Source organism: Sinohyriopsis cumingii, chromosome 19 (assembly GCF_028554795.1).
Source record: "Sinohyriopsis cumingii isolate HCF-2022 chromosome 19, ASM2855479v2, whole genome shotgun sequence".
Taxonomy (NCBI): domain Eukaryota; kingdom Metazoa; phylum Mollusca; class Bivalvia; order Unionida; family Unionidae; genus Sinohyriopsis; species Sinohyriopsis cumingii.
In genome coordinates, this window is record NC_142979.1 from 47,276,701 (window position 1) to 47,293,050 (window position 16,350).

Here is a 16,350-nt window from a genome sequence, read left to right on the forward strand (position 1 = left end):
ATAATATTTATATATGCGTATTATTGCGCCATGGGCGAATCACAATTCGATATGCCAAAAGTATCGGTATATCAAATTACTTTATACCTACAATTTAAATACCCTGTTATTTTTAATGAATGTGGTATATATATATATATATATATATATATATATATATATATATATATATATATATATATATATATATATATATATATATATATATATATATATATATACCACAGGCCCTGAGGGGCCCCGAGTGGTCTAAAGCGCTCTTCGTTACGGAATTCTGCCATCTCACCTCTGTCTGCGGAGGTTCGAGTCTAAGATTCAGCCAATGTGGGCATGTGAGAAAGCTTGCCAGTAGCTTCTCGTGGGTCGGTGGTTCTTTCCGGGGTTTTCCTGGTTCTTCCTCCACCATTAATACTGGCCGCTATGTATAGCCTATCGTGTGCTGAAAAATGGCGTTAAACCCCACAACAACAACAACAACAACCACAGGCCCTCTACAGTCATATTTTAGCCCACAGTGTCATGCTATACTACAAACACATCGATGAATGTCTTCTCATACATAGCGGTTGTTTCAAACAGCCTTGAAATACTTCGACTTCATTAATAGCGTTATGCTTGAATAGCGATGATAGAGAGTACTTCATATTACAAAGAACGGAACTTTGACGACGATAAATATTATACAATATTAGGCTTTATATATAACATTTCGATTGGATAATGACAGGTATGAATTGAATTACGACAGGAGATCAACAATGAGCAAATACGCTTAACAGAGTCTCAGACATCTGTTTTGAATTAGTTTTTAATTGCAGTGTTGTGTACTGTTCTTTAATTGGGCGACGACATCCAATGTAAGTACTTTCTGAACCTTTTCACTAATTACTCACATAATTATATGCATTTGAACATTATTGATAAGAAGGGTTTTCTCTATCGCTGTTTCTTACAAGGAGAGTCTACATCCATGGACATCTACAGTATTTTCCTTGTACGTACTCAGATCTTCCGGGTCCATTTGTTTGAAAAACTAACTTTATTTCATTGGAATCTTTTTTCATTCAAGTGTGTGTGTGTGTGTGTGTGTGTGTGTGTGTTTATTTTGTATTCACTTTGTTCCAAACAGAGATTCATGTTTCAAAACAAAATTATAATGAGAATGTTCTTCAGCGCCTAACGATTATTTTCGTTTTTCATTGCTTACCGTTTCATTCCTGATTATTTTTATATTAAAGCCATTTTTTTAAATCTGTATAAAAATGATAAAATACGTTTCGTTTCTAAGACCCCTCCCTGCATGTACTTGTATACGATTATACTTTTTTATATACAAGAAAGAGTGCCATGTTCTTATCAACTGTAAAGGTGAAGTGTGCTCATTATTATTCCTAAATACAGTTTAAACCTTTCTCCATATACTGGACCAGGACAGATTTTTCAGCTAGTGAGACCATAAATCATCTTTTTATCGACCATAAATCGTCTTTTTATCGACCATAAATCATCTTTTTATCGATGAAGGAATACAGTGCAACTCCTTATAGATCAACTGACTCTCCATTAATATACTTATTGCAGTCTTGTCCATTCGAGAAATCTGTATAATGATGTTCATGCATTGTATATTCCAAATGTGAATGAGACCATTCCTCCACCTCTTGCATGCAAGATGCATGTACTGCAACACAAATGTTTCGTTTGGACTAGACCCTTATAAATATTCCATTAAGAAGATTCAATCGCCCGGCCATATTTTGGTCTCTTTTTCTACCCGTACATGCCGTAAGATTTTCTATTTCTTCGAAGTTTTACAGCATTAATTCAGCCCATTCGATCACGTTTTCGAACGAAAATGAAGAGATTTATTTTTATAACACATTTGAAGTGCGGATGGATACAATACACATTGTTGGGGTGGAGATCTGAAGAAATATATCATAGATATCGTATCCATTAAGGACTTGGGTCTTTATTTGGTTCACGTCTGCATTCAGTCCTGGATTATGAGGTCTTGGCAAGCTTGCTGTCTACATCAGGAACAGATGCTCCACCTACGTTTGGATTCTCAGTTTATTTCCGTTTGCAATCAATACATATATATCCCCGATTTCTCCATCGGTTTTAAATATGATTATGATTGTAATGAGAGTTAAATCTACGAAATTTTTCAATATTTGTTTGGTTCCTTGAATATATTTAAAATTGCGATGAATAGAGAACGTAGTAGCTGAATCTACTACTTGTTATGCACCCAGTCTGATTAAATTCAGATATGATTTCGTGTGTGACTAAAATATAATATTGTCATTTTTTTCACTTCTTTAACTTCACAAACTTTGCATGCTAGAGGTCGGTTTGCATTATAATGTAGAGCGACATTTCAATGAATTGCAATTTTTTCCGTGATGTTTCAGACCTGGTGGGTTTAAGTTAGAGTAAGTATGAATTTTAATTTATTCATCATTCACACTTGATTCAAAGTTTGATAAAAGGTTTCTTTTCGGATGTGTTCATTTGATGATGTGTTTGACATAATGACATAATGACACCGTATATAGCTGCCGCATAATACGTACCATCGCCGAACAAAGGAAACCCAGATATATACGACAACACAGGGTGTATAATGTTTGCCCTGAGATTTCAATTGCACGCAATTGGGTGCGTATTATTCACAAACATATATGGCATAGCGGCTACAGAACTATTTTGCGCGGACGACATTGGACTAATCTTATACGTGCTATTTTGCTTTGTTATGCCTACTACTTTACATTTTTCCTTTACGTTTGTCTGTAATCAGTCTATGCAAGGTAATCATGCATTTGTCTTTGAATTCGTCCCGTTTACGTATTAAACGAGAACATTAGTAAAAAATGTACTCCGGTCAATACATTTTCAGTTTATGTATTATCATTGCTGAGGGTCATAGTCTATAAATTGATTCAAACCCTAAACTTTAATAATTTTTAAATATGTGACATGGGTGATATTTTGTGTGAAATGTATTTTAATATAGTTTGGCTGAAATTTGTTATTGCCTTTTAGCAGAGAAGTTGTAATACAACCTGAAAACAATTTCACATATAACTAACTTGTTCTCCTCCATTCATATGAACTCACAAGTTCGCTAGAGCAATCGGAATGAATTTGAACTGTAGGTCATTATCATTATATTTGTACACTGGAAACTAATGATAGTCCTTAGATAATCAAAGAAGATCTACGAGATTCCCTATTTAAACTATAGTCGTAAACACAAATTTAGGCACTTCATGTTCCGCTAAATCAAGTTGGTGTTTCCTCTTCAACTGATGATGACGAGAGACGGTATTATCACTTATTTTTGACTAATTAAAAACATTATTCCTGTGTACATTTTTTTTTTGTTCACACACAATGTTGCAGTTGTCTTGGGAATTCATAATACTAGTCTCAGTGAGACAGCATGTCTCGCAAGAAATGATCTAACACAGGAACGCGTCTCAGTGAATCAGCAACTCTCACCTGAAATTATATGAAGCAACTACGCATCTCAGTAAGTCAGAGTGTCTCACCTGAAATTATATAAGACAAGACTAAGAGTGTCTAACCTGAAATGATATAGCACAATGTCAGAAGATGGGATGATGCGAGATTCCCCACTTCTTATGGTTTAGGGTTATCGTTGTCTAGCAGATGATCAACCACGGCTTTATTGCCCAGATCAAGTAAACAATTAAATAAAATATGAAGTTAATGGATGGAATAACAGAGATCTGAGCAGAGATATAGAATAGAACAACACCAGCCAGCGCATGTAAAATATAACAATTTAATCAATCACATAAACATAACATAACATTTGAATGATTCGCTTTCTCTTAGAATCAGTTACAAAATTTATGTGAAATTCAATTAGCCGTACTGTTAAATCGATAGAACAAAATTTCATAATATGATCGAGTGACTGATCGAACTCAAATTGCCGGCATCTCAACATCGCCTGGTTGCTTCCAATCATTTCCCAAATCACCATTGATGATAGGTTGGAGTTGCTCTCTCTCTCTCTCTCTCTCTCATTATTGGGTCATCAACTGTCTTGGCTGTAGATTGTGCTCTTTCCCAATGAGGCTATATTTACCTTCAAATAAACATAATACCCAAACCCAATTAAGTGTCAGGTTTCTCTTCTGTTGGGATTAAACAATATCCCCACTCGTTTACGTCAGATATTATCTTATCGCATTTCGACAGAACTAAGTTAATATGGTCAGGTCGAAACCCAATACTGATACACAATCCTATTAACGTGAATTTATTACTTTTCGAGCGGCCACTCGCATTCGTGACTGGAACTATGACAAAATTAGATCTCTTAGATAAACCATCACACAACGCTGTGGGCTGTAAATTACCAACTGACTATGTCAGTCGGCACACCTTCATCAGGATAACACCATCGATTCTCGGTTAGAAAGAATTCACAAATCAAATACACAAATGAATTAATCGACTTCACTGCTGGCCCTAAGTAAGTTACTTTGTTAATTAGCGATGTTTTGATATAGACATAGTAAAATCAATGCTTACATACATGATACAAATAATTTAAGACAGGTAATTTACTGCTCACATTTCGTACCAGAAGAAACACGTGAAATTCCTGCAATATGTGTGGGGGGTGCTTCTCTTTTAAAAAAAAAAACACTGAATCCGAACTCATTCAAATAATACATCAATCATATAAACTTGAGACAAAATGCATGCAAACCATTAATTTCTGAATTCATGGAAAATTGAAAAATGAACTTAAACGAATAAATTCAACAAGTAATTGCAAACTTACGTCATTGAACATATTTTGTATGCAACTGAGACAATACCTTTGTGCCATCCAAAGCTTTACCCAGCTTATCACCAGCGGATTCTATCTGTCCTATGGTTTCGGGTTTCTCAAATGTCCAGACCCCATGTCCCTTGGACAATTATTTTAACAAGAAAAGAATTCTTAACCTTTTCGGCAAAAACCTTGGACCGACTTATATCGCGATGGATATTACTTTGAAACCTTGAATTTCGTCTGAGAAACACATCCTGCTGTAGCTTAGCCAATCAGGATTGCTTTTTCTAACCGACACATTTTTAACACTCCCATCAAAGTTAGAATAGTCCTCTCTAGTCCGCCTTTATTAACAACTATTCAGAAAATGTCATTGTACGATAACTATTTTAAATGGCCACGTTTTACCAACATTTTACTATGTTTTCTATTAGCTCTTTTCATTTCCTGCTATTGACCTTACGTTAACATTGGAAATGTCCCAAAATCTTGCTCTGGTTTATCATAGCTCTTGTCATTTTCCGTTATTGGCCTTGCATGAACATTGGACTCTTCCATCTTTCTGAGCGTTATCTAACGAACTCTACTTAAAATTCAGTTCATGTCTCCAAACAGAAGACGCTAATCAATGCCAGCTGCCAAGTTATAGAGAGCCTAGCTCATACGTCCGTCTTAGAGGTGTTTATGTGTCTCACTGACCACGACAGAATGTACTGCAAAATTATCTCTTCAACATTTTGCACCAATACACACATGAACACGTCTCATTGCGTCAGTAGTTCTCATAATTTATGACATAACACATGAACGAATACATCTCAATGAGTCAATGTATCTCTTATTAACTAATATAACACAAGAATACATCTCAGTGAATCAGCATGTCTCATATTAAATGGTATAGCACAAGAACACGTTCCTAATGAGTCACCATGTGTCATATTAAATTGTATATAGCAAAAACACATCCCAATGAGTCATAATGTCTCAAATGAGAGGATATAACGTAAGAAATAAAAATAATCCGCTAGGATACGCATGTGAAAAGATTTATAGAAAGACAGATAAACCCCATTATCTTAATAATAAGTGGATGATAAAACAAGTTTCATGAACACTACGAAATAACACACTAGTTATATTCATAACGGTGACATTTTACATGTTTTATCCAGAATAACACAAACAATGTATTACGTTTCTTCAGTACTCAAAACTAGGAATATGTTCGTCTCTGAAAAGAGATAACAAAGATGGATAAACTTCATGCAAAACCTACACCTGATCTCAAAGTGAAAGAAAATGTATGCCGAAAATCAAACCTGAATCATACAGCCACAATTTGAAAGAACTAAGTTTTACGTCTGTTTCATGAAACGAACTTTGGATATGTACTGATTAGTTCAAATCAGATGTCGATTGCTGACACAGTCATTTCATTAACGTCTTATGAAAGTTGTGTTATTGATCTTATATATATTTATCTTCTTGGCATCCGTCCGTCTACGGGAGACGATGGTGTAGCTCCAGAGTAAGTTTTTATTTCTCCTTCTTTCAAGCTCTCTTCTCAGTTCTTGCTTTATTCGTCTGCCTTCCACGGCTTTTTAAACTCACTGACAGCTATGCGCCAGGTGGAACGATCGTTAGCACAGCTCTCCCAGTCGTTGTCATTGATGTTGACCATCTTCATGTCCTCCTTGCAAACATGTTTGTAGCGCAGTCGTGGTCGTCCAGTCGGTCGTGCACCTTCTGCTAACTCCTCGTATAACAAGTCCTTGGGAATGCGGCATGGGTCCATTCTCTTGACAATGCCGAGTCAGCAAAGGCGACTCTTGCTTAGAATGGAGAACATGCTGTTCACGTGGGCGCGTTCCAGAACCTCTGTGTTGGGTACCGTACCTTGTCTTGCCAATTGATGTGCATAATGCGCCCCAAGCATCTCAGGTGGAAACTGTTGAGTTTCCTCTCGTGTCTCGCATAGGTGATCCATGTTTCGCTGCTGTAGAGGAGTGCGCTCAGCACGCAGGCCTGGTAGACACGCAGTTTGGTCTTCTCACTGAGTTTGGAGTTCTTCCAGAGCCTCTGGTTAAGCCTGGCCATCACTGCTGATGCCTTGGCAATCCTACCGTTCACCTGAGAATCAATTTAGAGTGAGGTGGTGATGGTGGACCAGAGGTATGTGAAGTTCTCAACAACTTCCAAGTCGTACCCATCGATGGTGACGGAAGGAGGGGAGTCTACGTCCTTCGCCATGACGTTCGTCTTCTTCAAACTGATGGTCAGTCCAAACTCCTTACAGACGTGGGAGAGGCGGCATACCAGCTGATGCAGTCCATCTTCCGTGTGTGATGTCAAGGCTGTATCATTGGCGAAGAACAATTCACGGATAAGTACCTCTGTGACTTTAGTCTGAGCACGGAGACGGGCGATGTTGAACAGCTTGCATTCAGCCCTGGTATGGATATACACTACTTCGCCGAAGTCCTTGAAGGCGTACTGGAGGAGCATGGAGAAGAAGATGGCGAAGAGCGTCGGTGCAAGGACACTGCCTTGTTTGACTCCGCTGATGACTGGGAAGGCCTCCGATGTTGCACCATTAAAACACACTGTGCTGTGCATGTTTTCGTGGAACGACGTGTCGACAGTAAACAGTCGTGGGGTCAGTCGATCTTCTGCAGGAGTCGGAAGGGTCCACTCCGACTGACCAAATCAAACAACTTTGTCAGGTCTATCAAGGCAATGTAGGGGGCATCTTCTGCTCGCAACACTTCTCCTGCATATTGCTTAGTGAGAAGATCATGTCTACAGTTTACGCGAGGATCTGAAAGCGCGCCAAGGCAACACGGGCGAAAGCCTTTCCGACTATGCTGTAGAGGGAGATGCCCCGGTAATTGTTTCAGTCGCTACGGTCTCCTTTGTTCTTGTACAAAGTGACGATGTCGGCGTCTCGCATGTCCTGTGCGATGTGTCCCTGTTCCCAGAAGAGGCAAAGGAGTATGTGTAGGGGCTGGAACAGTGCAGCTTCTTGGGTATTATTCGCATCTTGCTGGCCACGAAGGAATGATCCATGTCGCAGTCGGCACTGTGGTATCTGAGGATGAGGAAGACACTGGCCAGTTCCTCGAGCCTGGTGATGACAAGGTCTATATGGTGCCAGTGACGTGAACTTGGGTGTCTCCATGACACCTGGTGGATCTCCTTCTATTTGAAGAAAGTTTTGGTCACACATATGCTGTGAGAGCAGCACATCTTCAGTAGTCGCTAGCCATTCTCTTTGATCTTGTCCCTTCCGTAAAAGCCGAGACAGGTGAAACAGGCCTCGTGGTCAGATTCCACTTTAGCACTGAAGTCTCCTATCAAGTAGAGGCCTTCCGTGTTGAGGATACTGGTTTTTACCTGATCCAGAGCCTAATATAACTTGTCTTTCTCCTCTTGAGTGGACCAGAGGGTTGGGACTTACACGCTGCAATGTTGACCAGGCCTAAGGATGTTGATAGCCGGAGGGCAAGGATTCTCTCAGTACCTGATGACTGAGGTTCAATGAAGGTGACTAGTATGTTCTTTACAGCAAAAACTACACCGTACTGCCTAGGTTCATCCAAGGGCTTCCCTTGCCAAACGAATGTGTAATTGGTTTCTCTGATGGTGCCGTTGCCAGCCACTCGGGTCTCCTGGAGGAAGGCAATGTCGATGTTCAGTCGGTAGAGTTCTCTGTCAATGACGACAGTCTTCCGTGCATCGTCGATCTGCTGTAGGTCAGCGGTCAATCCAGGATATATAGTCCAGCTTCCAAAACGAAAAGCTGGAATCTTCTTATTTCTTCTTTGAGTCTTTCCTGGTGCGGAGCTTGTGGCCCACTTGTCTAGATGGCTCTCTAAGCTCTAAGCAGGCAGGCCATGGCGGGCAGCACCTTACTGACTGGGGGCTGCCCAGTTTGTAACGGGCGGTAGCTGTCCAGTGAGACATGGTGATCTCTCCCACCGTCAGAAGTCACCCCTGGCGCCAAGCTCTACGTCAATCGAGCTTTGACTTAGAACCGGTAAACTGCTACTTCCCGTGTTGTCCCGACGCAGTACGACGACGCTGAAGTGTCCTCTCCAGTGGAGCTAGGAATCCTGGGCAGGGTGATACGGAGAATCAGCTGTTGCCCATGCAGCAGATCGCCCTCTCCACGCAGCTGATGGACCCAAGGGAACGACGAATACCGATACAGCTTGGTACCAACGGCGTCGCAGGAGTTGCCGGAATGACGTTGAAGTCAATGTCAGACCACCTTAGGGACTTCGTCTCCGAATTTTCTGTCGGGGTTTACTCCCTTAGCCCTTCCCATGAGTGGGTATAGCCACAAGTCAGCAGAGGTTTGCAATCGGAGTTTTCCATCTCCTAGATGTGCTACCATCCAAGGTTTACTAGCCCCATCTACCCGAATCGACTGGTGTTCAAGCGCCAGTGGCCCGCCTTCACCCCTTCTCCTGTTAGTGGAAACATGGTCCGCCGGAGTTCGAAGCTAAGCCACTCGCGAAGGTCAGGAGCTGGAGTTTAGTTTCTGAAGGAGTGGAGCGCTTGTCTCCCACTCCCACAACGTCAATGTCAACCTGGGATCACTATATATATATATATATATATATATATATATATATATATATATATATATATATATATATATATATATATATATATATATATATATGAAAGCCCAAGAAAGATCACCTAGCTCAGTGAGCAGTTTCCTAAACAAAGGAATCATCTCTTTAATTTCCCCCACCGCATTAATGTCTACCGTGAGTCAAAGCGTATTAAGTTATGATATTAGTCGTCTTTCTCTCTTTCAGCATTTTGGTTTCTGTACAATACCTTACAAAGGTCAAGGTAACTGAGACTGAAGAAAGGAAAATGGTTTCTTAACAATACCTCCAGTTCTCCACTATATACACATATACGCTGACCAAAGTGTGTTGATAGCATGCTCTTGAGTTATTGAAGGAACTAGTCAATTTCCGGTACTTTACCTAAAAGTTCATTGTCCTCTACGATTTGTATCAAGATATAATCTCTTAAACAAATAAGCTAAAAAATAATTGTAAAAGTCGATCTTTGCAAAACTTACACTGTACATGGTTTTTCTATAACTAATAATTTCCCCTCCAGCTGAGAAACGGGGAGGGAGAATGTCTGATAATCGGATGCACTAAATGATGACATGAAGGATGGTCATGAAACTATGATGCAATTCTTTTCAATTATTTTGAATCTTGTTAATTATACACAGCCTGTTATATATGCTTTTAAAGCTAGAACAAAGAAAAAATAATTGTCTTCTTTTTATTAGTTTGTTTTTCTAAATGTTCACTAAGCATTTCCTAATTACACTAAAATAAATTAATAGTTGACATTTTGGTTTTTTGTCATACAAATCATCAACCAGATCGGTTATGTTTCAATGTCAGTTATTTTCTTTTAGATTCAAGTCGTCAGAAGCAGAAGAATACAACAATGAGATGGATGCGTACGTACATTAAATATTTATTCCTTATAATCACTTTGTATGGTGGGTCAGCTTGTTCCTGCAGTTCTTTTCCTTGAAGATTGTTTATTACATTTACAAACTTTTCAACGTACTGTAATAAGCATAATATTTACCGATAATGCTACTTAGAATTTTTACTCCTAGACATCATCATTAGGAATTTTATTCAAAACATAAATGATTTTCAAGAGGAAATATTTGTTCTGTACTGTTCGACATTTTGTAATATTTGTTATACTGTTTTGATGAGACAACTGTAATGCAAGAGTCCAAAGAAGACGAAATTAGCTTGGCAGTAAATAATTTGATGAATAGTAGAATCATGGTTTTCTGAAAGATAGATTGCTTCTGTTTTAATCAGCCTAAGTACGCCATTGGTCTAAACGCATATCCTGGGTTTTTATACTATTTTCCTCATCCTACATTAGGTCTGTAATGGAAAACATATAGTGGATACTTATCATTGGATGATGGCAGCATTTCATCAAAATTCTGATTTAATTAAATTCTGCTGACACGACACAGGGAAGCAGACGGATATTTTCATTATAGCAAAGACTCAAACGACGAGATGACTTAATCAACAGAATTGAATATGATTCCATTCTGTAAATTTTCTTGGTTAATCTATTGTTATTAATATAATTTTCAAAAAGTCATTTGTATTTGTTGCAGTTATTGCATGCATTAAAGAAATACACTTATTCACAACTTGCGTACATGAGATAAGAACATTCAATATATTTAAATGTAACTTGTTTGATAAGTGGGCAATGATAATTCTTGCAACAGAGACCTTTCCCAAATTATAGCTACAGGCCAGTGAAAGTATGACCTTGACATAAAACATACTCAGCCTTTGCCTGTTCCTAAAATAGAAAATGACGTTTTATCTGTTTATACGGTATGTATGTTAATTTGAAATAAAGCAACAGAGTAATCATTTCGCCAGCTCACATCACATTTGAAACGGCATTACGCGTAGTTTCATCGATATAATGAAATATAAAACGCACAGATCTTTGTGTTAAAGATGAATATGAAAAAAGGTATAAAACCTTCGCTTTTCTTAAAAAATAAATTATATGTTTAACATTGGTTTAAAATTACAACAATGTTATTACAGAACGAGTCATTTACTTATTCTAGATACAGTTAATCATCATGAATAATTTATTACGTTTCGCTGTTTTGTTTTCTGCTTTAATTAAAGGGTCTTATGGCCTGCTAACTTTCCTGCCGTCGTGCAGATTATGATATTCGGCGTTTTCCTTTCATGAAATCACAAACCTTACAGATTAATTTAGTATCGGTTTTTATGTTTAGATTATGTTCCGACTCTATGGTCTTAAACTATGCAACAGAAAAGATGTGAAACTAACAATTTAAGGAAAATCAACAAATAATTTATTTGCATTGAATACAAAATTTAAAATTCAAAAGACATTTACAGTGTTGTGAATTAGATTACAAATAATCCTAAATTTCTTATCACAAGTATAATAGACTTTTTGGACTAAAATGCTTGTTTGTGATTATTAAGGATACATTCAAAGACATTCTGGATCGGACGAGTGTCGTACAGCAGGACCTTGACGACTATTGGAATTCATTCGAATTATTCGATACTTTTGGAATTGTGACACGACATTTAGGATTATTTGCGATTTAATTCAAAATACTGTAATTGTCCCTTACATTTTCACTTCCTCGCTTTGATAAATAAATTATTATGTGATTTTACTAAAACTTGTTGGTTTCGCTTCTTTCTGCTATATAGTTTAAGTCCTATAGTTGTAACAGTTGCCAAAATCTCTTATATACTTTATACTGAAATATGCATATACTAGTATGATATTTAAATTTTACTACATACTGTAAAGAAAGCTGATACAATGCTGTAGTTGTGGTATTATCAAATCACCAATTAAGATAGAACCTATACATACACGGTAGCAACTATATAGAGACTCTTCATTTAGTGACAACCTGGGTTCTAGAATATCAAAAGCCTATTTTTGTCATGATTGAGAAAGATGATTCCACGTTTATGTGTATATGTGGTAGGACCATTCAATACAGATATTTGCATTAGCATGTTATAACAAATATACACCAAATTATAACAGGCAAATAAAAACTCAAATAGGTAAAGAAATAATGACTTGCAAAAACAGGGAGAAAATGAAATGAAGTTAACAAACAAAAAAAGCGATGATAAGTCTGGTACAATTAGCATGTATAATATTGTATGATCTGATTGCTTTAAACGAATAAATGATTTATTCATTCTCAGGAAGGAAATAAGAAAGGAAAATTTGTAAAAGAACGGGGGAATGAGCAAGTCATAAATATATTTAACATTTAAACAGGCAGTTATCGTAACTAAACTAACGCTGATGACTAATATCAATAATTCAGCTATAGAGAGATACTGAAAAAACAGGTGTTTTTTTTACTACCATCACAAAAATTGATGGATGAGAACTTAAAACAGAACTGCATAGGCAGGAAGGCAAAGGCTGAATAGGTAATTACAGTAATGCTATATGACTTTAAAAGCTGAGTTGGTTATATAATTGGATTTCAAAAAGAATGTTGATGTTTCGAGACTTACGTTGGGCAATATAATGTGCAATTTAACTCAGCATCAGCTTCATACCTAAAGCAGGCATCATAATAGGCAGATCAAACATAATGTGCAATTGGTTTCAAAAACAAATATAATAAGTTGCTATATAAGTAGTTGGAGGTAACCTAGTGATCAGATTGACGCTAGGGAGGAGCTGGCCTTGTGCTAAGTGCATGCATTGGAAGCTTTTTGACAGCATGATAAATAAATTAACAGGTACCTTTTTCAAACAGAGTTTAGGGTGGCAACATTTTATTTTTAAGAAAAAAACTACTGATTACATAGTTCTTGTTAAACCGGCAACTGCACGTATAATTCGTTTCATCAACTCTTCAAACGTTAGCTTGGGAGGTGGTCCAATGCTCTAGTTCAGAATTGGTTTAGCAGCATTCTAAATGACATAAATGACATGCAAAACTGTATCAAGTACAGTGTGAAAAATATCTTAATCACTCACTCCATTTGCATGATCGTTTTATACCGATTTACTCCCCACCTGCTTGAGTACCATCATGTATATACTACGACTTAGATATGGTGTCTCTTCGTTGCATATCTTTCACCATTTCTTACAAATTCCAAACAATGGCATGTACGCATCTAACAAGTAGAATGATATATAACTGAGCGCATAGTTCATGCCAGGAAGAATGCCTGCCGTCTCACAAAAACAACATGTACTTGTCCTACGATTTAGCAGGATATGAAATGAATTTAGTGGATGTCTCATCAGGAATAAGTGAGTGTTACACCCCACCCCACCCCTAAAAAGGAATCATGTATACATATGTCACGACTTAGTAGAATATGGTAGTAATCTAGTGATATATATATATATATATATATATATATATATATATATATATATATATATATATATATATATAATGCATCAACATTTATATTATATCAAAAAGATGTATTAATGAATTTCATTTTGTTAGTAAACTTATTACGCGGATTTATACACTCAACATTACTGTGATGGGAATGTGGTAGAAACATCACATAAGCGGGTGTATCCGGCAGAAACAGAGCGTAACGTATTTTGCACAAAAGATGGTAATAATTGTGAATTTACCTATGAGGATTTTTCTTCTTTATTTTATTTATGAAATTTCTGATTTTATTTATTTCTGCATACATCCACGATCTGTGTGACCTTGGTGGCCTTGCAGTCTAGTTTGGGAACGTGTGCTCCACATAAATATCGATTGTCAGTTAATGTCGATTAAACGATTAAAAACCGACACTTAAACAGCTATATTTAACCGATACAGTATGGATAACGCTGTATATCGAACTGGAGCAGAGTATGTAAATTTAGTCACTGACGATATGCACGATTCATGTCGAAAACTATTGTTTAAATTGTTACTGTTTAATTCCTACGTTTTGTCGATTCTAGTTTGTTTTAAGTAATTTTATGATGTCATCATCTTATTCATTACATGAATGTCTGCTACAGGATCTACAGCCATAACATGTTTGACGATCTCTTCATCCCAGTGATATAGGCCTCAATATGAAAACACAAATTTTTAATAACATATATAAAAGAAATTTCTTTTTTCAGAAATAATCGACTGGGAACACCGACTAGAAGAACGAGGTGAGTGGACAATCGTTTCATTATTACGATATTTTAATAACATTCATGTAAATTGTATTGTCCTTTTAAATATTTTTATTTAAATTCAAAGCACATTGAAATAGTTCTGCCACAATCATCACGTTGTGGGTTTTTTATATTTTTATAACGAGCATTCTATAGGCAACCGCGACAACTCAGACGCTTTTGTTCTCCGTGTCATTTCAAGTGAACAACAGCCGCCCACGAATTATGCGATATTAAATACAGATCTATTTGTTTTGCAATAATGTGTGCGGTATGTATCTATACACTTTGGTTTCCATGTATATAGATCGTTCACGATATTGATGTGCATTGTTTTTGTCTTGGTTTGGTTTTGCTTCAAGAGTCTTGCTGTATTATGATAGTCAAGTAGGCTTCTGGCTCATCTCGAACCTTTATTAATGGGACGAGACCATTGAAATTACACTTTCTTTCATATCCCCAAGGTCAATAATAAAGAAATGGTTTACATTATCTATTAATGTACCTAAATATTTTGCATGCATTATACACTCTTTCAATTCAAAGACATGAGGGTATCGTCTCTTAATACTCCCTTTCATAGCAAGTGTCTTATTTACTTAGGTATATTTCTTTTTCGGCTCATAATTGTATGTCATTTTATAATTATCAATCAAAAATATCAATTAGACCCACTCGTTTTTTCACAATTATGACTACAAATATACAGTTTGAGGTCATCTCAATAATTATACGATTATAGTGTGGTCCATAGGAGAGATAATCAAAGATATCCTCAATAATTTGTTTCACCATTAATGTACACAAGTGCACCATTAAATGTACAACAATATTACGCCAAACGACGAATGTTCCATCAGTTTTTGTCTCTGTTTTTACCATATATTTAAAATTGTTCTGGATACAGAGTCTAACAGGTTAATGATCTAGTAAGATAATCTAGTCGATTAAACTCAATTATCGTGTTGTCAGACTGTAACAAAATATTTTCATCCTTATTTCTTCGTTGTTTAAACCGACTTTTCATGATGGGAAAAAGGCTTTCTTTATAATGTCGAGAAAATTTTTGTATCACTTGCATTTTTCTGTACCATTTCAGGTCTGGTCCGTTTCAGTTACAGTATGTATGACTTAGTTGATTCATCATTCACACAGTCGTTAAAGTTTGATTAAAGGTCTCAGGTGTTTTTGCTTTGTTGATAGCTTTGACATAATGATAATAATATAATCACTAATATTAATTAATAATATTATTTTTACTATGTTAACAATATAATAATAATTATCATAATTAATAATAATAATAATAATAATAATAATAATAATGAGGACTTTGTATAGCGCCTAATCTTTAGACGTTTTAAGCGCTTTACAACATTAGACAACACCTATACGATAGAAAGCATATAATAATATTATTACAAAAACAAACACCATGAAATTAGAAAAACATTTTAAAAAGTTTTAAAAAAAAACATGCTGAGAATATTTCAGGTAGGAAACATTATTAGGTCTTTAAGTTTGTTCTTGCAGTCGAAATAAGTGAGTTTTGAGAGCCCTCTTGAATGTGATCACTGTGTCTTTGTGTCTAAGTTCAGTGGGCAATTCATTCCACGTTGCTGGGCCCTGGTATGCAAAAGAACGCTGTCCATAAGACTTTGTTTTCATAGTGGGAATAATGAGTATACGATTGTCTGAAGAGGAGCGTAAGTATCTTGCTGGTGTGTACACATGGGTGAGATCGGATA

The 16,350-nt window shown here is 36.6% G+C and overlaps 1 protein-coding gene across 1 annotated transcript in view; it reads left to right on the forward strand.

Annotated features, from left to right (window-relative positions):
- The first annotated feature begins 776 nt into the window (after positions 1-776).
- LOC149775649 (uncharacterized) overlaps positions 777-16,350 on the forward strand; it is a 46,099-nt gene continuing 30,525 nt past the window's right edge. Inside the window, exons 1-4 of the mRNA XM_089943221.1 lie at positions 777-857; positions 10,287-10,331; positions 14,561-14,596; positions 15,702-15,722. Coding sequence (XP_089799347.1) covers positions 10,324-10,331; positions 14,561-14,596; positions 15,702-15,722 — 65 coding nt within the window. The 5' untranslated portion in view covers positions 777-857; positions 10,287-10,323. The remainder of the gene's footprint in view (positions 858-10,286; positions 10,332-14,560; positions 14,597-15,701; positions 15,723-16,350) is intronic.